Source organism: Octopus sinensis, linkage group LG11 (genome assembly GCF_006345805.1).
Source record: "Octopus sinensis linkage group LG11, ASM634580v1, whole genome shotgun sequence".
NCBI classification, from domain to species: Eukaryota; Metazoa; Mollusca; class Cephalopoda; order Octopoda; family Octopodidae; genus Octopus; species Octopus sinensis.
Genome location: NC_043007.1, coordinates 20,872,418 through 20,896,428, shown reverse-complemented (window position 1 = coordinate 20,896,428; position 24,011 = coordinate 20,872,418). Strand labels below are relative to the sequence as shown.

At 37.6% G+C, this 24,011-nt stretch overlaps 2 protein-coding genes and 1 long non-coding RNA gene across 4 annotated transcripts in view; 2 read left to right on the top strand and 1 right to left on the bottom strand.

Moving 5' to 3' along the window:
- Positions 1-24,011, bottom strand: part of LOC115217044 (F-box/LRR-repeat protein 5) — a 74,440-nt gene that overhangs the window by 46,914 nt on the left and 3,515 nt on the right. Inside the window, exons 1-2 of one of the 2 annotated variants that reach the window (XM_029786609.2) lie at positions 19,848-19,992; positions 11,168-11,503 (exon numbers count right to left, since the gene is read on the bottom strand). In XM_029786609.2, coding sequence (XP_029642469.1) covers positions 11,168-11,503; positions 19,848-19,934 — 423 coding nt within the window. In that variant the 5' untranslated portion in view covers positions 19,935-19,992. Of the gene's footprint in view, positions 1-11,167; positions 11,504-19,847; positions 19,993-24,011 lie in introns of those variants that run through there. The other variant, XM_036507201.1, reaches the window with a different exon arrangement.
- Positions 10,365-19,696, top strand: LOC118765340. Its single transcript, XR_005001177.1, has 3 exons — positions 10,365-10,532; positions 19,247-19,249; positions 19,685-19,696. It is a non-coding gene; the product is annotated as an uncharacterized LOC118765340 (long non-coding RNA).
- Positions 20,087-21,152, top strand: LOC115217270 (protein ATP6V1FNB-like). The gene has a single exon (XM_029786912.2). It carries the CDS (start codon positions 20,417-20,419, stop codon positions 20,960-20,962), a length of 546 nt encoding a protein of 181 aa, XP_029642772.1. The 5' UTR covers positions 20,087-20,416; the 3' UTR covers positions 20,963-21,152.

Genomic DNA, 24,011 nt, shown 5'->3' with positions numbered 1-24,011 from the left:
GATGATGATGATGATATCTACTCATGTATCTTTCTTTGTCTCCCATCACCACTTGACAATTGGTGTTGGTGTGTTTATGTCCCTATAACTTAGCAGTTTGGCAAAAGAGCCTGATAGAATAAGTACCAGGCTTAAAAATTACTGGAGTCAATTTGTTCAACTAAAATTCTTCAAGGCAGTGCTCCAGCATGGCTGACTGAAACAAGCAAAAGATAAAAGACGAATACCTTCAGTGAGATGGCCATGCTTGAATGTTTTGGTGCAACATACAACCTATTTCTTTACTACCCACAAGGGGCTAAACACAGAGAGGACAAAGAAGGACAGACAAATGGATTAAGTCGATTACATCGACTCCAGTGCATAACTGGTACTTAATTTATCGACCCCGAAAGGATGAAAGGCAAAGTCGACCTTGGCGGAATTTGAACTCAGAATGCAACAGCAGACGAAACATCGCTAGGCATTTTGCCCGGCGTGCTAATGATTCTGCCTTCAACATACAACCTGTGCCTTTGGTTGAGAAGCATAAAGAAAATGCAAATTCCCATAAACATTCAAAAACAAATGGTAAATGAGTTGCCATTACTAATCCAGAGAGTATCGAAATTCCTGATTCCACATTCAACCAAAAGATACACGGGTTTGTTTTTCTGAATTTCCAGTTTGTGATTTGGATTTCACAACAGTTCTGCAAATTCTTCTACTGCTCCACATTGCCATAATGTGAACTCATTCAGACATACGATTGTGGCAGGAAAAAAAAAAATGTTGGTAGCTGTACTAAGTTCAGTAGCTTCAGATAAATCACTGTGCTTATTAGAAATAGTCCAGGAACTCCGAATTATGGGAGTGGAATTAACACAAACAATGTTGAAAGATATCTCAGATATACAGATGAGTCACTTGCTCTTGTGTAAACAAACAAACATGGTCTTTCCTTAATTCTTGTTCCCTAGCTGACAGTCAATGTCATTCCTGCTACAAGCAGAGGACTTGGAAATTCACTAGTTCCTTTAATATTAGGAGCTTCAGATATAGCCTTTCCTTCCTCCTCCTCATCATCATCGTTTAACGTCCGCTTTCCATGCTAGCATGGGTTGGACGATTTGACTGAGGTCTGGTGAACCAGATGGCTACACCAGGCTCCAATCAGATCTGGCAGAGTTTCTACAGCTGGATGCCCTTCCTAACGCCAACCACTCCGAGAGTGTAGTGGGTGCTTTTACGTGCCACCAGCGCGAGGGCTTGTCAGACGGTACTGGCAACAGCCACGCTCAAATGGTGCCTTTTATGTGCCACCAGCACAGGAGCCAGTCCAACGGCACTGGCAACGACCTCGCTCGAATGTTTTTTTCACGTGCCAGTAAGGCAACACTGGCAACTATCACACTTCAATGGTGCTTTTTACATGCCACCAGCACGGAAGCCAGTTAGCTGCTCTGGCAACGATCACACTGAGATGGTACTCTTAGTGCTCCACTAGCATGAATGCCAGTCATCGAATTTGATTTCAAATTCAATTTGATTCCTTCCCCTTTTGCTAACCCTCCTATTAACCTCAGCTTTCAGAATTTCAGAGCAATGGGATTTCTTTATATATATATATATTAAAAAAATGCTTTATGCAGGAAACTATACAGAGGGGAAAATTAACCATGACCTACAGGATGTGAAAAATAAATATTTTGGATAGAGACACAGATAGAGGAATAGTTAAGGAGTTTGCTTTGCAATCACATGGTTCCAGTCTCAACCCCCACAGTGCAGTACATTGAACAAGTACCACAGTAATTTCTGCTAGTTGCAGGCATGGCTATGGTCAGAAGCTTGCTCCCCAACCACATGGTTCTGGGTTCAGTCCACTGTGTGGCACCTTGGGCAAGTGTCTTCTAGTATAGACTCTGAAAGAAGCCTCTCTCATATATATATATATATATATATATATATATATATATATATATATACATACATATATACACATATGTATATTTATGTGTGTATGACTTTGTCATACGAAAATCCCTATTTTTTACAATTTTTTGACTGCTGTGTCGCCATTTTACGGTGTATTTCAACCAGAAAAAAAGTTCACTTACATAATGCAAAATTTTTACTTTTCAAAATTTCCAATTCTAAAGGGTCAAAACGAACCAGAGCAACGCCGGGCAATACTGCTAGTATACATTAAATGTTAATATAGAAAAATCTTTGTTAAATGATAATGATGATAAAGATATTTGAAAATCAGGATTATATTAATCTCAAATATCAGATGAGATTTAAAAAAAAGATACAAACATTAGATCCGGGTTTAAAACTCGTCTAAAAGGGGCCTATTAATTAGACATAGTGCAATGTTGCTCTAACATCACCAATATTGAGTGCAGCTAAATGTGAAGGCACATGAGAGAGAAAGTGGGAGGTGAAGAAGACACCTAGATACTAAAATCAGTGCAACAGTAAATGAAAGTTTTAGTTGCATTTGTACCAGTTTTACACACAGAGATATGAATGCGAGGTGGAAGGAAATAGGTCAGTAACCTCAGGGTTAGCTTTATAACTACGCAATACACTAAACGAGAAGGGGGGAAAATCTTGACTTTAGAAAACTGAAACAACAGACATCTTTGTTGACTTAAAGTTGTTGCTTTTTTACGTTAAATGAAAAATGAAACACTTCAGTTTCTGTCAGGTGTCCGAAGTATGACACCCGTTTCTATTGTTAAAATCACACATAACCAAGAAAATAGGATTGGTTTAAAGCCTGAGAAAAAAAATGGAGAAAATGTTTTTATAAACTTAGCAAAATAAATCCATGATGACTGTTAACGATGCTAGACAGCTGAATTATTTAAAAAATAAATTTTCAGTCTAAACAGCATTAATTGATAATGAGTTAGTATTTCCACCATCAGGCAAGTTTAGTATATTATTTTATTTACCAGTTTGAAGTAGCTGGAAGCAGGTACACTCCCAATTTGTAAACAAGTACATTAAGAGATAAAAATATATACAGTAAGTAATTGCAGAGTAGTTTGTGTAAAAAATATTACTAAACTAGGCGCAGGAGTGGCTGTGTGGTAAGTAGCTTGCTTACCAACCACATGGTTCCGGGTTCAGTCCCACTGCGTGGCATCTTGGGCAAGTGTCTTCTGCTATAGCCCCGGGCCGACCAATGCCTTGTGAGTGGATTTGGTAGATGGAAACTGAAAGAAGCCTGTCGTATATATGTATATATATAAGTGTGTGTGTGTGTTTGTGTGTCTGTGTTTGTCCCCCTAGCATTGCTTGACAACCAATGCTGGTGTGTTTACGTCCCCGTCACTTAGCGGTTCAGCAAAGGAGACCAATAGAATAAATACTGGGCTTACAAAGAATAAGTTCCGGGGGTCGATGTGCGCAACTAAAAGGTGGTGCTCCAGCATGGCCACAGTCAAATGACTGAAACAAGTAAAAGAGAGATAAACCATTTACTAACAAATGGACACTATAAAAACCATTCCTTCTATACTAACGAATGGACACACACAACATGTGTGTGTATGTGTGTGTGTATATATACTGCTATCAAATGATGTAAATAAACTACTTGATTCATATCTGGACAATTTGGGAAGTGCTCAGAACTGTAAGTTGATAGGTTAATCATAACGCTCAGGGCCAGAAGAAATACGTTTAAATATTGTCTGTAGTAAAATGGTTTGTTTTGTTTTTATTTTTTTTATTTTAGTTCCAAGGTTAACAACCTATTTGATCATTGAAATATGAGGTTGAAATGAGGAGGAAGTTAATCTGAACTACAGTTCTAAAATTATAATTTATAAGTTAATCTAATAAACCATCTGAATCTAAAGTTTTTTTGCAAAACATCACCAATGGCGAAATTCATTTTACTATAACTAGCAGTATCGCCCAGCATTGCTCAGGTTTGTTTCGACCCTTTAGAATTGGAATTTTTGAAAAGTAAAAATTTTGCATTATGTAACTTGTTCTGGTTGAAATACACCAAAAAATGGCGACACAGCAGTCAAAAAATCGTAAAAAATAGGGATTTTCAGAGAAAAAAAGCATCTTTTTGATGTAAATAATTTTTGGTGTTAACATGGTCCGATTTGAATTTTTTCTTCTACAGAATGAAGAGCAAGCCTTCTTCTATCATACTCTCAATTTTGGTCGACTTGCGCCACAGGGTCTCGGAGGAGATAGTGTCAGTTGAAGGCTACCAAACCTGTCATACACAGACAACTTCAGCTTTATATATATAGAGATATAGTAAATGTCCTGTTAAAGAAATTTGTCTCATTGTTTATAAAGAGCTTCCTCTTACATGTTAGGGTTTTAAGATGCCGTGAACCCAAATTCTGAAATTAAGGTTATAACTGTTTGCAATAACATTCAATTCGCAAGACAAAAATTCTTTCATATCACAAGACTTCTAGACATTAAAATCTACAGCATAATAAACTTATGGCTTGAAATTTGTGTACAGCTACAAGTTGTTATTATCTTTGTGGTTGGATTTGAATACAAAATAGATGGTGACAAGCGCAGAAAATTACAACGAAAATAAATAAAACAATCAAAGCACAACAGATATTTTTTTATGTGACAAAAGGAAGAGATTGTTGTAAACATGAAAAACTGCAGGATTTTAACAGGATGGAAGAAATGGGTTGAAGACTGTGGGTGACTACTATGTACGCGCAGTAACTGCACAATCTGCAAGCAAATACTTTCTGTTGTTATATTTGAAATTGTTATGACGGCACTGCTTTTGCAACATTCTAAAAACATAACAAAACAAAAAAAAAATACTGTCAGTGGTAAAATGCAACTCGTATCTATATTTTGGTAAGATATCAAATTATCTAATTACGAAGACTTTGGAATCCTTTCTTGTTCGTTAAAGAAAAACGAGCAGGTGTAAATCTGATTTAATCAAGTGAAAGAAAAATCTGAACTTGAGAATGGTATTTGTCTAGCAAGTGACCTGGTCTGAGACTGTGAATTGAAACTGTGCTGTTGTAGTCATTTGACCCTTAAGCAGTCAGATTTCTCTGTTAAATCTAATGCTTATTTATTCACATGGTTGTGTGGTAAGAAGCTTGCTTCCCAACCACTTGATTCTGGGTTCAGTCCCACTGTGTGGCACCTTGGGCAAGTGTCTTCTACTATAGCCTAGGGTCAACCAAAGCCTTGTCAGTGGATTTGGTAGACAGAATCTCATCGGATATATGTATGTGTGTGTGTGTGTGTGTATATATATATATATATATGTATGTATCTTTGTTCTCCCATCACTGCTTGACAACTTAGTGGTTTGGCAAAAGAGACTGATAAGCTTGAGATATAAGTGTGGCACTTTTTCACACAGCTATCTTCATCCATTCTCGCCACATGACCATACCAGCACAATCATCTCTCTTGCACACCACATCTGATGCTTCTTAGGTCCAACTTTTCTCTGAAGGTACTAACACTCGGTCGAGTATGCACACTGACATTACACATCCATCGGAGCATACTGGCTTCATTCCTTGCGAGGTTACACATGTCCTCAGCAGTCACAGCCCATATATGCATATTTCACTGCCATATAGCATGGCTGTTCGTACACATGCGTCATACAGTCTACCTTTTATTCTGAGCAAGAGGCCTTTTGTCACCAGCAGAGGTAAAAGCACTTGGAACTTTGCCCAGGCTATTCTTATTCTAGCAGCTACGCTTTCAGCGCACCCTTTCCCGCTAAAGTTCTAGCTATTTCATAGAAAAACTTGAAGTGAAATAACTAGCCCGTGACCCAGGACAGGGACAATTACAGAAAAATATGACAAAAAAAAAATTTAGAATATTGGATAGCTGAGTGCAAGCTTACAAGTCCACTTATTGTATTATATTGAGATAAAAGTACTTTATTCTACTTTGACAGCTGAAAATAGTGTGTCACTTCTAATTCATACTTTTAATGCATGGCTGAACATTCAGTTCAAAATAAGTTTACTTCAAAATTTCTAATGCAAGAGAAATATAACTGTTTCTTAGGTGCAAGGAAAAATTTTGTTGAGAATAGAATTTGGCTGATTTAACCCTTTAGCAATCAGATTATTGCCCTGCATACGTAAACGAAACCGGGATATTGTAGTTGTTCATCATAGTCTGTTTGTCTGTGTTTGCAAAATTACTGGAAAACAACTTAAACCGTTCGTTATTGTATTTATTTAGAGATGCTCTGTTTCTTTCAATTACTTTAAATATAACAAAGAATTTAGTAAAATAACTTAGTTATCATTCAGCTTGTGTTAGGAACATAAATTGTGACTAAAGTTTGGTGGAAGATTTTAATTCAAAACTTATGAAAACAAGACATTTGTACTCAGAGCCAGAAATGGTTTCAACCGGGTTAGTAACGAAAGGGTTCAAGGATTTTCCCCAAATTTGGCAGAAATACTCATTATTTTGGTTTGATTATCCTCAAAACTGGCAGATGGGTGAACCAAAATGGTTTTTTTTTCTTTGTTACACGTGCATAAACGATAAGCAGAGGAAATAACTCAATGTCATTTTATTAAAATATCAATTTGTCAGAGAATATATTTATTAAATTAAATTCTATTTTATCCAGGGTTATACATTGCCCCTCTCATGCCTTTTTTTTTTCCCATTTACTCAAATATAATACTTAATGATTCACATTGTTTTGAATTAATCGTGCATTATTTCGTAGCTTTGAGATTTCGATAATGTAGCAGTTTATTTTTAGTGTTGGTTTTGCATTTTTCCAGACGGTAATCAGGATTGGAAAATCCAATATGTCACTTTTGTGAGATGGTAAAGCTGCTAATTTCAATTTAGGTGAAGCAATTATAGAGAAGCATTTTTCTCTTTTGTCGTTAGCCTAATTAAGGAAACGCAGTTTAACAACAAACACACTCCCATTTCTACCCCTTCACTACCCAAACATTACCACTGCCAACATAGACACAAAGCAAAGAAAGTGGTGGTGGTGGGGGGAAGCACAGATGACTAAAGCGAGCCGGTACTTGTTTGTGTGAGTGAAGGTATATGGCCTAGTGGTAAGGATGCTGCACACCCAATTGCTAGATCATGGTTTCAATTCCCAGACTGGGTGGTGCATTATCTTCTTGAGTAAAATATATTTCACTAGCACTATGACTGGGCAATGCCGGGTCATAGTGCTAGTGCATGCATATACAGCTGCGTGCGTGCGCACATACATGCGATTACTGTCCAAATCTCCGACCAATCACATACAGCTAGCTGGCATTCAATTGGCGTATCAAGTTTCAGGCATTTTGATTGGGTTTTGGATAGAAAATTCACAAAAAAGTCACTTCTATTGATTTTTTTATGGCTTTGCGGGGTGATTAGGGAAATGTAAAGATGTGCACGAGCACCCTTGGACGGTTTTGAATGACCATAGAAAGTGCGAGCCCTCTAACTGAAAAATTATGGATTTGTATAAAGGACACACACACACACAACATACAGACAACCATTTTGCCGTTTATATATATAGATGTTGCTCCAGTACACTCAGCTGTAAATGAGTAATTCTGTGAGACAGAGAGACAGACAGCCAGTTGAAGGAGAATGTTGTGAGTTCAGTCACTTCTATGCCATGGGAACTAGATAACCAACTCTATGAAGCTTAGGACACAAGACAGTAATATCAAGGAATCGATGATGATGTACTTGTTTGGTACTTATTTTACCAATCCTCAGAAGGATGAAAAAGTAATCTTTCACAAGATTTGAACTCAGAACTATGTACAGCATAACATTTCATGCTAAACAGCAGAAGAGAACAATACATAGAACCCTCATGGAGAGGTGGCTGAGTTCCTTTTGAGCGATGGACCTCATGGAGGCAAAGTGGCCAAGCTCATTTCAAGTGTTGGGCCTCACGGAGGCAATGACCAAGATATTTGGCATTATGTCATGCTTGAGAAGGCCCATCAAGCTGAGCAAAATCACAGTCATGGTAGATACTGGTGTCATGCAAATGGCACATAAAAGAACCCATATGCATTAGGAAGGGCAACCAGCCATAGAGAACTATGCCAAATTAGACTGGAGTCTGGTGCAGCCTTCCAGCATGCCAGCCCAGTCAAACCGTCCAACCCATGCCAGCATAGACAACGGACGTTAAATGATGATGATGATAATGAAAAGAAGTTATAGAAAGAAATAATAATTTACATTATTTACAATTGATGGATATTTGTCCTCATCTTGTTTGTTAACACATTTCAGCTGATATACCTGCCAGCCTTCATCAGGTGTCTTGGGGAAATTTCGAACCTGGGCTCTCATTCTTAAAGTGTTTTCTCGCCACTGCCAATATATATTCCTGTCGATATATATCAGTGTCCATACTAAAGTAGGTAGTTTCTACACAGAAGGTCAACATTTCCATCAAGTTTCTTATTGGTATACCTGTGCGTTCTTTTAGATGGGTGTCTGTCACTAGTTTTTCTTGAATCACCGTTAAACAATGATGATGATATATATATGTAGACACACACACACACGATGGACTTCTTTCAGTTTCCCCCTACCAAATCCACTCACAAGGCTTTGGTTAGCACAGGGTCTATTGAAAAAACTTGTCTAAGGTGCCATGCAGTGGGATTGAACCCAAGATCACATGGCTGGAAAGCAAGCTTCTTAACCATACAGCCACACGTGTTGTAATTTTTATTTAGGTAACTGATTAAAAGCCAAGAAAATATGGAAGGACGGTATTTGGATTTGTGATAGGTAATATAAATTATTATTTGATACAAAACTTAGCAATCCCAATTTCTATTCCGAGGGGACTACACTACGTCCCAAAGGAAAAGCATCTACTTTTATTGCTATGAGCTGTTGTAGTCAAGCCATTAAAATCTATAATTCTGATCATAACCAGTTATTGTTTGATATCTGTAAGCTTATTATTTTCCCAGCTTCAACTTGTTTGTAGAGGAAATTGATTTCATCAGGTTTCTAAAGGCAGTATATATATATATATATATCACGTGACTGACCAGTCCATCAGATGTAGTTACACATCGCTGGTCACAATGTGTTCGCATTGTTTTAGCCTTCGAATGACGCCACCCCACTGGCTAAGCGAGCAGGCCAACAGAAGAAAGAGTGGGAGAGTGGTGAAAGAGTACAGCAGGGATCACCACCCCCTGCCAGAGTCTCGTGGAGCTTTTAGGTGTTTTCGCTCAATAAACACTCACAACGACCGGTCTGGGAATCGAAACCGCGATCCTATGACCGTGAGTCCGCTGCCCTAACCACTAGGCCATTGCGCCTCCACACACACATATATATATATAATATATATATATATATATATATATATATATATGAGATAATGGTGTCATTGAGACCCAAAGGTGTCAGGTAATGCTGAATAAGTGCTATAGACAGACCATAGTTAAGTTCCAGATTCGGTAATATTGAGAATAAAGGGTTCAAAATTGGTTCTATGTCAGCGTGTGTATATAAGAATTTTTTGCATAATGAGATAAAAAAAACCAAGGCTGTATAGATATTAGAGCATTTATAGATATTAGAACATCCTAGAAACAGCTGTAAGACCATCTATACAGCCTTGGTTTTTTTATCTTATTACACAAAAAATTCTTATATATATATATATATTTTAATCTTAGTGTATCTCATTTGACCTAGTTATGAAGAACAGGCACCAAAACCTCCGGATAAGAGTTATCAGAGAGAAGCCATCATCCTGTCTAGGGAAAAAATTTGTGTCATCTACTTAATCCTTCAACTAGCCACATCTGGCCCAAATATTCAACCTGTTTCATGTTCAAACCAATCAGATCCAGCCTCTCACACTTATCTTAGAATGTCGTTCTAAAAATAAACAATCACACCACTGAAATATTGTGGCTTTGAGATAATGATATAATGCTGTACTCAGGAAGACCTACACTCTGCAGCAGAAGTGTTAAGAATGGTCCTTCTGGTGGTGTCACATAAAAGTGTTCGTGCAGCACCACATAAAAGCGCTCATGCAGTGCCATGTAAAAGCACCCATGTGGAACCCATGTGGCACCATGTAAAAGCACCCAGCACACTCTGTAAAGTGATTGGCATTAGGAAGGGCATCCAACTGTAGAAACCATGCCAAATCAGACAGGAGTCAGATTTGGTGCAGCTCCTCAGCTGGGGTCAAATCATCCAACCCATGCCAGCCAGCATGGACAACAGACATCAAATGATGATGATGATACATGTCAGAGTAATTTTAATGCTAAAGGGTTTTAACCCTTTCGTTACTGTATTTATTTTGAGATGCTCTGTGTTTCTTTCAGTTACTTTAAATATAACAAAGAATTTAGTAAAATAACTTAGTTATCATTCAGCTAGTGTTAGGAACATAAATTGCGACTAAGGTTTGGTGGAAGATTTTAATGCAAAACTTATGAAAACAAGAGATTTGTACTCAAGAGCTAGAGCCAGTTTTAGCCAGGTTGGTAGCGAAAGGGGTCAACCCTTTAGCATTCAGACTACTCTGTCAAATGCAATGTTTATTTATTCACATTGTTTAACCCTTTCGTTACTATATTTATTTTGAGATGCTCTGGGTTTCATTCAATTACCTTAAATATAACAAAGAATTTAGTAAAATAACTTGGTTATCATTCAGCTAGTGTTAGGAACATAAATTGTGACTAAGGTTTGGTGGAAGATTTTAATTCAAAACTTATGAAAACAAGAGATTTGTAGTAAGAGCCAGAGCTGGTTTCAGCCAGGTTGGTAACAAAAGGGTTAATTTTCCTGTTTCATTTTACCTAACTGTGGAGAATAGACACCAAAATACCTGGAAAAAAAGCTACCCAAGATAAATCATCGTCCTGTCTAGAGAAAAATGTGTCATCTACTTAATGCCATGAAGCAAAAAAAAAAATGAATAAATTAACAAGAACTAATATGTTAGTTCAATGGAAAACTAGTTGATGCAATCTACCAAAGTGAAAATAAGAAGCTTTTCCCACTTGACATTTCAGTAGTAGGAAGAACAGCCAACTATAAATACCAGAATTTATACCCACTCAACTCAGAATAGCATTTAAAAAACAAACGAATGTAAAATATGTATGAAGGAAATAAATATCAGTACCTCTTCTTCTTCTTGCATATGGGGAATGAAGTCTTTGGTAAAATCATCCAGCGCCATGCGCAGTTTAAGGCCATAGTTGAGCCGATCTTGGTCCGTCTTGGAACATTTGGAAAGTCCGTCTTCAAGGAGTTGAAGCATTTGAGAGAGTTTATAGTCTTTGTGGCAGTTGCACACAACATTGTTGGTAATCGACAACTGCTGCAACTTGTGCTGCAGTTTCTGCATTATGTATTTGTTTTCAATGGTTTCGTGCTCTTTAAATTCGTTGAATGTCGTTCCCAACTGTTTCAGTAGCTGCATCACTTCGCAAGCACTGGAGAAATTGGTCAGGGTCAACTGAAATAGAAAACACGAGCCGTTGCATGACTTGAAGCAGATTTTCCCCGAAGCATAACACAAGCGAAAGGAATTAAAATACCCAAGTGAACCAGATAAGCATGGGACCTTTTCGGTTTGAACAGCAGTTTTTTCTAGCGGTGTCATATGAAATTGTCACCCATAATTATGACCCGAGTATCGATCTATTGCATTTCAATCTATTTTAGAGTTAGAGGTAGGGTTAGTTAAGGTTAGGGTTAGGGCTGGGGGAAGGGTATCTTTTTTTCTTCACAAATGTAAATAAACCCAATCTGTTTCTTAAACGAGGGACATAGTCATACGACACCGAATGTTTTTTTACCTCAATAGACGTCATTGATTGGTTGAAATTGCAGAAATTGAAGAAAAAAAAACAACAAATATCTTACAAACTATAGAATTTTCTCAATAAAGCCAAGAGAAAAAGATGTTTTATAAACACATTCTACCAGTATACGAAGTTTAAAAGTGTTTAGTTACGTGGAAATTATTTTAAAGAACTGCCGTTCAAACGGAAACCTTCCCTCACAACGACAGTAAACAAAGTGATAACGACACAGATTTTCCCAAGATAAATATGGTTGGTAATGAGGAACTTCCTTAATCAGGAATTAATCACAATGACTGCTATTATACTGTTCCATTTCTAAATCCGGCTGCCAATGACAAACTTGTTTGTTTTTAACATGAAACCACTTGTAATGAATGGTCTGACATTCCTTTAATTCTAAATCCTGATGTCGACAAACTTTTTATGTATACTTTTAGGACCGGTCACACAATGGGTGAGATACAATACTTCGAATCTAAATCACAATAATAATAATGAATCCATTTGAAAGAAGAACTATGAAATATAAGAAGAAAATAATGAATTAAGCTGAGTACAGTTCATACTTTTATAATTTTCATATTTTTTCATGGCATCTGATAAATTAGTTTTAGGATTTAATTACTGCTACAGGGAGGAGAAAGAGAGGAAAGAAGAAAAAAAGAAAGATATAGACAATGGATAAAATGCAAAATTACTGACTAATGAGTAATTAGCTAATCTTAGCTGCCAAGCAACGAGTTCTTCCTTTCGGCCAGTGGTTCTCGACTAAGGTTCACATGACCATGGGGAGGTCCACATAGGGTGCTTTTTTTTGGGGGGGGGAGGTTCCATACAAGTACGACAGTAAATTGGGGGTTCACAGTAGTATTTTAGGGGTTAAAGAACAAACTTTGCTTTAGATGTATTTATTGTAAAAAATCGGTTAAGTTTCTTTCTCTATTGCTTAACATGGTTCCAACATATTTTCAGCCACTGAAACGTGTTTTTTCAGAGAGTGTTATTGCAAACCTAAAGTAGCTTGCTTGCTTACCAACCACATGGTTCCGGGTTCAGTCCCACTGCGTGGCACCTTGGGCAAGTGTCTTCCACTATAGCCTCGGACTGACCAAAGCCTTGTGAGTGGATTTGGTAGACAGAAACTGAAAAAAGGCCGTCATATATATGTATATATATATACATATATATATGTGTGTCTGTGTTTGTCTCCCCAACATCACTTGACAACCGATGCTAGTATGTTTACGTCGCTGTAACTTAGCGGTTCGGCAAAAGAGACTGATAGAATAAGTACTAGGCTTACAAAGAATAAGTCCTGGGGTCAATTTGCTCGACTAATGGCGGTGCTCCAGCATGGTCGCAGTCAAATGACTGAAACAGGTAAAAGAAAAAGGGAATGTGATGAACAAGAATTTTGAAAGAAGTATCCATCAAACTAGTTTTTAAACATGGAATGGTTATGGGAGGGTCCACCAGAATAAAAATAGTAATCTAAGGAGTCAATAGGTAAAAAAAAAAAAAGGGTTGAGAACCACTGCTTTAGGCAAACCACATGAACATAATTCAGCTCCAGGTTTACCTTAATTGAACTGACCATTAATCAAGGACATTCTATCCTTGACCTTTCCAACGTTTTCCAAGCAAAATGTATCTGCAACTACGTAATCCATATTTTCTTTGTATTCTGTTTTTAAAGACAGGTGTAATTTGAGGGAGATTTAGCTGCTATTTCTAGCTGATCAGTGTTGTGGCACTCCATTGGTTGTGACAACGGGGGAAGGTTAAGCCATTTACATCAATCCCAGTGTTCAACCAGGACTTACTTTATCGACCATGAAGGGATGACAGGCAAAATCTATCTTGGCAGAATTTGAATTCAGAAATAAATATGAACAAAATGCCTCTGAGCATTTTGGCCAGCATGCTAACAATTCTTATTTCTTTATTGCCCACAAGGGGCTAAACACAGAGAGGACAAACAAGGACAGACAAAGAGATTAAGTTGATTACATCGACCCCAGTGCATAATTGGTACTTATTTAATTGACCCCAAAAGGATGAAAGGCAAAGTCGACCTCGGTGGAATTTGAACTCAGAACATAGCGGCAGATGAAATACCTATTTCTTTACTACCCACAAGGGGCTAAACACAGAGAGGACAAACAAGGACAGACAGATGTATTAAGTCGATTATATCGACCCCAGTGAGTAACTGGTATTTATTTAATCGACCTCGGCGGAATTTGAACTCAGAACATAGTGGCAGATGAAATACCTATTTCTTTACTACCCACAAGGGGCTAAACACAGAGAGGACAAACAAGGACAGACAAACGGATTAAGTCGATTACATCGACCCCAGTGCATAATTGGTACTTATTTAATTGACCCTGAAAGGATGAAAGGCATAGTTGACCTCGGCGGAATTTGAACTCAGAACGTAGCGGCAGACGAAATACCTATTTCTTTACTACCCACAAAGGGCTAAACACAGAGGGGACAAACAAGGACAGACAAACGGATTAAGTCGATTACATCGATCCCAATGCGTAACTGGTACTTATTTAATTGACCCCGAAAGGATGAAACACAAAGTCGACCTCGGCGGAATTCGAACTCAGAACGTAGCAGCAGACGAAATACCGCTAAGCATTTCGCCGGGCGTGCTAACGATTCAGCCAGCTCGCCGCCTTCGGCATAGTAACAATTCTGCCAGCTTACCACCTTCTTCTCACAGAAAATATATAAAAAAATTTTTTTTGAAAAACTGTATCTTATATAGAAAGAGAAATCTATTTTAAAATTGTGAAAGTTGTTTACCAAGACAAAAGCAAGATTTATACTCAGGGAAACTCACACAATTACAAAAAAAAAAAAAAATAGTGTGGGTAAGAGCTTAAATATTTATTTTAAAACCTGTCTACATAAATTTATTATTCCAAACACAATGTATTACTTGTAACAAAGCTACAGTTATTTTTTTATTTTCTTAAAAACTTCACATGCATTTCAGTAAACAACAAGAAGGCATTCCTTGCCACGGCAATCCAGACAATGTATTTTTAATGTAATATGTATCATCATCATCATTTAACATCCGCTTTTCCATGCTTGCATGGGTTGGATGGAATTTGTCAAGGTGGATATTCTAAAATCAGATGACTTTCCTGCAACCAACTACAGAGGAGGTAAAGAACACACACACCACCCATTTATATATATATATATATATATATATATATGTGCTTCTTTTCTGATATGCTTCTTTATTAATTACATATATATAAAGTTAATCCAAACATGAAAGCACAAAAAAATACAACAACGCAAGGACGTGGAACAAATATAATATTATTGGACGCTCAGGAAAGAAGGAGGGTTTAACGTTTATATATATATCATCATCATCATTCAACGTCTGTTTTCCATGCTAGTAAGGGTTGGACAGTTCGACTGGGGTCTGGGAAGCCAGGAGGCTGCACCAGGCTCCAGTCTGAGTTTCTACAACTGGATGCCCTTCCTAATGCCAATCATTCCATGAGTGTAGTAGGTGCTTTTTACGTGCCACCAGCACAGTTGCCAGGGAAGACTGGCAGCGGCCACATTCGGATGGTGCTTTTTATGTGCCACCGGCACAGGTATCACAACTACAATTTCCATTTGATTTTTTATTTTGATGTTGATGTACTTGACTCAATAAGTCTCCTCAAGTATTTGATTGATTGATTGATTCTAGTTTCAGCTTATGAGCTGTAGCCATGCTGGGGCACCGCCATTTTATAATGAGCTTCTTTCAATTTCTGTCTACCAAATCCATCTACAAGGTTTTGGTTAGCCGAGGGATATACAAGGAAACACTTGCCCAAGGTACCACAATGTAGAATTGACTGAGAAGTAAATTGCTTAACCACACAGCCATACCTGCACCAACAAATTTTTATGATTCTAGACCACAAAATTTAATCCCAACTTCATCAGCCTCTTGGTCATTATTTTACATTCTTTGCAATTAATTTCAGCCACTTTGTCAAGAAATCAACTAATCTGGCTTGATTTTTGTCAAAGGAATGACATGTATTACGCAAACAGCTTCCTCTGAGGTATTTTATCAGCAGATAACATCTAAGTCTTCAACCATACAATACAGCAGTTATGATTGGTTAATTGCTTTATTGAGGTCATTGCGGTCTTGTAACAATGCTGCTGATTGGCTAAATGTTTGGCTTCAACTAAAATGCACAAAGCAATGCAAGAATAAAAATTCTTTTTTTTTTACAGATTAATGTGCAACTTTTATCATCGGGAACAATTAGTTTGATAAACAACCAAGTATGAATTTAGTTCTTGTGAGAGCTATTGCATTAAACAACTTGGCTGTATTAGTTACTCACTGATAAACTTTTGCAAAGACAAAGGTATTAAGATGCAAAGTTCATGCAATACACCCCAAAGAGAGGTGGGAGGGAAAAGACACAAAATGTAGGACCAAGGTCAACTCTAGTTTGAGGATATCATTATCAATAGAAAGCAGGCAATTCCATTTGCAGCTAATTAACTGAAACCTAGCATAAACTGATGTAAATTAAGTGAAACAGGGGACGGCAACGAGAAAGTGAGAATCTGTAAGCTGACTCTGATCACAAGAATTAATACATTCCGGCTTACAGTCTTGCACAGCCCATCATAATCATGGAAGACGATACACACAAACAATATCGTATATATATATATATATATACACACACACGAAAATGGGTTGTGTGCATAGCGGAGGTAAAGAATACGCACACCACCCATTTTCAGCGTAACCCTAACCCTAAACATTGGGAGAGTGTATTCTTTACCTTTGCCATGCACACCATCCGTTTTTGGTGTGACCCTACCCTAAACCCTGGGTGTGCATATTCTTTAAGTTCACACACACACACACACACACACATATATATATATATTTAAAAATGGAGGCTAATGCAGTTTTGCACCTCTCCTTGAAAAATGCATTTTTTTAAAAAGAAACTTTTTTCAGATTCCTACATTTTAGATGTCGGAGATTATGAATATGCTAAAAAAAATGTTTTTTTTTAATTTCACCCTTCTCTCTCCCATTAAAATTTTTGATTTTGCCTACTTTAAAGAGATCGTAGCATATTGACGAACATATGCAAATCGAAATTAAATACAGACAAAATCATTAAAGTGAAAAGAGTTTGCATTTTACTTCTGTTTGCCTTTAATAATCCAATGTAAATGAAAATATACACCATTTTATGACAAATAATGTTTAATAATTTGTTATAAAGTTTAATAAGGGGTCTCAAATTTCATCCCCTCCTCCAATTTTAAATTTTGAACATTTTCATCCATTTATTTATTTATCTGGTTATCTATTTTTCCTTATTCGTAAACTATATTTGTCAACTAAATGTGGTGGTCCTACAGAAGACGGTGTTATTGTTTTTAACCCCAGGAAGACATTCATATCTATCTATCTCTTCATACACATATCTATATGCTTATTGAATTTAAAATTTTGAAAACGTGGTTTCTTGCATATTTGAAATCTCTGTCATCTAAAACATAAGGGGAAAAAAGTTTTGAAAAAGTTCAAAATTTTAAATGGGGAGGTGAGTTAAACATTTTCTTTTTTTCATATTCGTAATCTGAAACATTTTTTTTCCAAAAAAATGCATTTTTTAAGATGTGCGAAACTGCATTAGCCCCCCAAAATGACAGAAGGGTGACAAAGAAACAAACAGAAAATTCAAACTCAAGACGTTGAACATCTTTTCTTCATCAGTTATCATCCAAAAATCATGACAATTTCACGCCTTTAACGATAATATTATTCATTTTGGTGGCGTCAACAACAAAAAAGCTGCTAGGTTGGGGGGAGAGGCATTTTGGGGCTAATGCTGTTTCGCACATCTTGAAAAATGCATTTGTTTTGAAAAAATATTTCGAATTCCAAAAATCATGACAATTTCACGCCTTTAACGATGATATTGTTCATTTTGGCGGCATCAACAGCAAAAAGCTAATCGGAATAATGAGTGGACGTAAAGGACGGCAATGAAAACAAACACCACACAAGTAGTTGGTGCGAATGTAAATTTACAAACACCGGAGGCAGCATTACAAGATGTGTGTGTGTGTATGTCTGTATACATGAGTGAACAAATAAATGGAAGTAGCACTCAACACATAATTGGAGTGGTATTTATTAACAGGTTGACTTGGCTCGTGTTACTTAAATCTCCGTGGACATAGAAGAAAAACAACACGCAACCAGCTCTCTGGACATTCCGAAGCAAATGTGCGTGTTAATTAAAAACGAGTTGGTCCCGAGCAAAAGAGATGGCGCCAATACAGTCTCGTCTGTATAAAAACTACGTAGTTTAGGTGAGGAGATGGGTGTCGGGCAGGAACAGGAGTTTTTGAGTCCGTGAAGTGTTAAGAAGCTGCGAAGATTATGGGGAGGCCGAAAGGGTTGAAAAGGCGAAGATTGTGGGGAGGCCGAAAGGGTTGAAAAGGCGAAGATTGTGGGGAGGCCGAAAGGGTTGAAAAGGCGAAAATTGGAGCATGGTTGATGTTATGAATGTGAGATCTGAGCAGTGACCCAGGAAGGATGTTGGCGTGTCAAGGTAGCTGTGAGATTAGTGAAACAGTTGCCAATGGAGACAGGGTTGTTAGGATTACGAATTTCTGAGAAGCGGCAGATTGTAAGTATTTGGGGGTGTTTCAGCAAAGAGATTAGTAGTTGTTAGTAGACGTGGTGGAGATAAGCTGGTGATGATAGAGTGATAAACATGAGTTTTAAGTTGCAGTGGATGAAGTCGTTGGGTAGTTTTATTGTAGTTCTCCAAGTTTATGATTACGCGACTGATGAACGAATAGAAATAAAAATAGCAGCTAAAAAGCCTTTGAATTTGGGCTTATATTTACTACGTCTTTAAGTGCGGAATTTGGGATAGAATTGGCCGGCGCTTAGTTGTATAACCAGCCACAATCACCTGTAATTGGCTCGTATATATATTTCTTTACTACCCACAAGGGGCCAAACAAGGACAGACAAAGGGATTAAGTCGATTACATCGACCCCAGTGCGAACCTGGTACTTTATTTATCGACCCCGAGAGGATGAAAGGGCAAAGTCGACCTCGATAAGAACTCCATATGTACTTTCGTATATAACTTTAGGGATGCCAGGTATGAATGCCAGGTAAATACCTGGCATCCCTAAAGTTATATACGAAAGTACTGCATCGCTATTTCCAAATTCCGTTGTTTTTATTTTGATAACCTCAAAATGTCACACCCTGGGCTGGTGTACAGGACATATAGGTACTTAAAACAACAACGACCCTGGCATATTGCATAATACCAGTGAGTAGTTAGTATTGATGCGGAAATAAGAAAATACTGCGAAAGAGATAAGCTACTTTATTTTACGTAACAAAGTACAATCGCTTATAAAAGCCATGCGTAGGATATAAGAGTGAGGCGATCAATTTATCAAAACATCGTTCATGACTCGAGTTTGATTGTTTTAAAGGAAAATACGTAATCTAATGTTCTTATTTGTTGTACCAGAATGTCAAAAATTCATATTTCAATTCCAAAGATTTATTATTAAGACATTAATTAATTAAATTAATTAAAGTAAACAGAAAATATTTTGATAGTCTCTTCTTTTTTAAATCAAAAAATCGAAGTTTTAAAAAAACTGTATTTAAAAAAATTATAAGGGTTATCCAATAATAGGCGTAACGGGACATATACCGAAGGATCGCCCCAATAATATATAAATTTATCGGTAAAAAGCTTTACAGAAAGATTTTTTTTAACGATTTGTGCGAATTGAAAATAATTCGAAATAACAAAAATACTGAAGCGACGGTCGCTGGTTTGATGCAGTCGTGTGTGAAGACCGTTTGGATTTGGGCTTAGATATTCCGTCCTTAGATAAACGAGGTGTTAAATGATCTTTCTTACCATTTCGCAGTATTGCTGTACCAGTGCCTTCATCCTGCTGTGCGGCACTGTAAACACATCCAATTCGTAAGGATACTTCGGCGCCATTTTCCTGCGTGCAATGTCAACCCGAGCCAAAATCGCGCGAGATCTAACTTCGGCAAGCTGGAGTTACCTCCCTTACCCGAAAAAAATTGCGACGTACTTTTTGGGGGCGGTGCTTAAGAGTTGCTGGTTGTCACTGGTAACAAACAGTAAACTGCATGGATTAAGGCGAACATCATGAAAAAAAGTTTGTTTAAGAGGCACTGAAAATGTGAAACTTGAAATTGATGTAGGGGCAGCCAGATGTTATTACAAATAATCGTTTATATTTAGATGATTGAATAATTGCCATATTAAAAGACATGTATATACATGTAGAGATATGAAGACATATCAAGTATATGAATAAATAATTTATGGTTGGTTGTTATACGAAATTAAAATATTAAGGAAAACAGCCCTTGGCTTTAATCGAAATTACGGTGTGTTAGGACATTCTAAAAAGTAAGGAGAAGTAACAGGAAAGTGTCTATTATTTTTTCAAGATGGCTCGAACAAATTTTGCAAATATCAAATTCTGGGAAGACAGTATTGCAAAGGAACAAACTTTACGTCTCACTTGGCATCGAAAAAGACGAGAGAATGAACTGACGGGAGTGAAAGAAACTGAAAAAGGCCGAGCAAGTGATATCCTTCGCAAAAAACTTATGTTCGCTACTGGTGATCCGAAGTTAGAACAGAAGCCAGCAGAGGCAGTTGCCAAACCACCTGAAGAACATTTGGTTGAAGAAACACCGGAATTGGACACGAAACAATTTGAACTAATGTTACCAATTGATAAAGCAACAAAAGATTTATTGTATGACGGAGTGTCGAGAGACGGTAAAGGGCGTGCAAACTATCTGAAGCAAAGGTATGTTGAAAATCCAGAGGACAAATTTATTTTTCCTCCAACGTCAGCTATGGAATATGGTTGGAACATTGCAGAACTCTCCAAAAGTTTTAACATCAACAAATCATTACATGGACACAGGTGTATATTAAGGGATACCTTTTATCGGAAGAATGGCATTCCGATGATTCCTGACTAAAGAAATTGCGCAAAAGAGTTTGTTTTCTTAGGGGTATATTTTTCTATATTTCCGTGAGAGTGACGTTCCATAAATATTCCCATTTTAAAATTCCTATACCGATCCTACGACAGTACTTAAGCATCTAAAAGGAGTTTAGAATAAAAAATGAACATTTGGTATATTTTATTAAAGTTTCAAAAGAAGGATACTGGCCTTGTTTAATAGGTTTTTGCGTTGCTATAACATTTTCACTGGAAACGTCCGTTTTTTGAAGTGCTACACGAATTGGAAATATTTAGGAAACTGTTCCTGAATGCATTATAAATGTTTAATAGAAGAAAGAAACTAGTATTAAAATTAACATTGCATTTTCTTCCATGGAGACGTAAATCTTTTGCACGTCTGCTTTTCAATAAGTTCGTCTTCGCTAATTCACTAAGCGAAAATCAAAGAGATGTGCAACACCAACATTTCTCTACATAAAATAGCATAAAGTTATGTGCATGGGCATACATTATTGCTGCTTCGTAAAATTGTCACGAGGAAAAGAAATGATACGCTATATCACAAAAATGCATATCGTCTGGAGGGTTAATATGTATTATATATTGACAGATTAGGGAAAAAGAAAGCTTGAACTTATTGAGTAAGTTGTTATAACAATTTATTTTATAATAGGTGAATTATTTTCTCTCTTTGATGCTACACAGTATGTAGATACCTTATCTTCTTACTTTTCATTAGTTTTGAAACAAACATAACGAGTGGGCAAGCTTCTTCGAGGAGCGGGCAGCATAAAGCACAGCTCGTCACCAGGGCCACAATACTAAAACAATTGAAGAAGAATATTTATTTTTTAGGCGTACCATTCAGAAAGTCTCGCGGGCTGCAGGGCACCCAAGACTGCACCTACAACGTAACGATTACATGTTCTAAGTGAAGGCGCATGGCTCAGTGGTTAGAGCGTCGAGCTTACGATCGTGAGATTGTGAGCTCGAATCCCGGACCGGGCTTCGTGTTGTGTTCTTGAGCAAGACACTTTATTTCACATTGCTCCAGTTCACTCAGCTGTAGAAATGAGTTGCGACGTCACAGGTGCCAAACTGTATCGGCCCCTTTGCCTTTCCCTTGGATAACATTGGTGGCGCGGAGAGAGGAGGCCGGTATCCATGGGCGACTGATGGTCTTCCATAAACAACCTTGCCCGGACATGTTCCTGGGAGGGTAACTTTCTCGGTGCAATCCCATGGTCAGTGTCGTGACCGAAGCGGGTCTCAGTTACATATTCTAAATCCACGGTCATTGCTAATATCTAAGAAAATTTCTAAGAATCAAAATATTCGTAAGAGTAGAAACCTAACCAAGAGTTGGACATGCAAAGAACTTTACCTTTAAAATCATATTCTGAACATCAGAATAAAATACCTGAAAGTTATGATCAAAGAAGAGGCAACAACGCTTGAAATAGTAAAACTTATATAATACACCTTTGTGGAAAAGCTTTCATTATAGGAAAATGACGGCAGTGGCAAGTTTGCAGAATCGTTAGCATGCCGGACAAAATGCTTCGCAGCATTTCTTCCGCCTTTACTTTCTGAGTTCAAATTCCGTTGAGGTCAGATTTGTTTTTTCATCCTTTCAGGGTCGATGAAATAAGTACCAGTTGAATACTGGGTTCGATGAAATCGATTTAGCACCTCCCTGAAATTGCTGGCCTTGCGCCAAAATTTGAAACTATAATAGGACAAAAGCGGCGACAGCGAGCTGGCAGAATCGTTAGCGTGCCGGACGAAATGCTTAATAGTATTTTGTCTGCTGTTACGTTCTGAGTTCAAATTCCGCCGAGGTCGACTTTGCCTTTCATTCTTTCTGGGTCGATAAATTAAGTACCAGTTACACACTGGGGTCGATGTAATCGACTTAATCCATTTGTCTGTCCTTGTTTGTCCCCTCTGTGTTTAGCCCCTTGTGGGTAGTAAAGAAATAGGTATTTTGCCTGCCGTTACGTTCTGAGTTCAAATTCCGCCGAGGTTGACTTTGCCTTTCACCCTTTCGTGGTCGATAAATTAAGTACCAGTTGCATACTGGGGTCGATCTAATCGACTGGCCCTCCCTTCCAAAAAAATGTCGGGCTTTGTGCCTAGAACAGAGAAGAATCGTTAGCACTCCGGACAAAATGTTTGTCACTATTTCTTCCGGTTTTACGTTCCGAGTTCAGATTTCGCCGAGGTCAACTTTTCCATTCATCTTTTCGAGATCGACAAAATAAGTACCAAGGAATCGATGTAATCGATTAGATCATACCTAAAAACAAATTTCAGACTTTGTGCCTGAACTAGGAAGAATTATGGCACAAAGAAACAGGAATGGGGAGAGTATCAGAAATTCAGCAAATATACCGTTATATATTTCTTTACTGTCCACAAGGGGCTGAACACAGAGGGGACAAACAAGGACAGAAAAATGGATTAAGTCAATTACATCAACCCCAGTGCGAAACTGGCACTTAATTTATCGACCCCGAAAGGATGAAAGGCAAAGTCGACTTCGGCGGAATTTGAACTCAGAACGTAACGGCAGACGAAATACCTATTTCTTTAGTACCCACAAGGGGCTAAACACAGAGGGGACAAACAAGGACAGACAAACGGATTAAGTCAATTACATCAACCCCAGTGTGTAACTGGTACTTAATTTATCGACCCCGAAAGGATGAAAGGCAAAGTCGACCTCGGCGGAATTTGAACTCAGAACGTAGCGGCAGACGAAATACTGCTAAGCATTTCGCCCGGTGTGCTAACGTTTCTGCCAGCTTTGCCGCCTTCAAACGTACCATTATAACTAGTAAACTAAACACAGGTTTAATCACATTAGTTCCGGGTGCAATTACTAATAATAAGTTTAATTATTCAAACTATGCTAATTAACCATAATTATACGTGCTTTTCGCATAATGACAACGGTTAATAACCTAGAAACCCAACACTAGAAAGTAATTTAATCTCTAAACAATTCTATTTTTCTGTGCTAAGCATTGTTGATCTCTGGCATTTACTCAGTGATTGCC

Coding starts and splice junctions, on each gene's coding strand:
- LOC115217270 (XM_029786912.2), top strand. CDS start 20,417: ATGGCTCGAACAAATTTTGCAAATATCAAATTCTGGGAAGACAGTATT.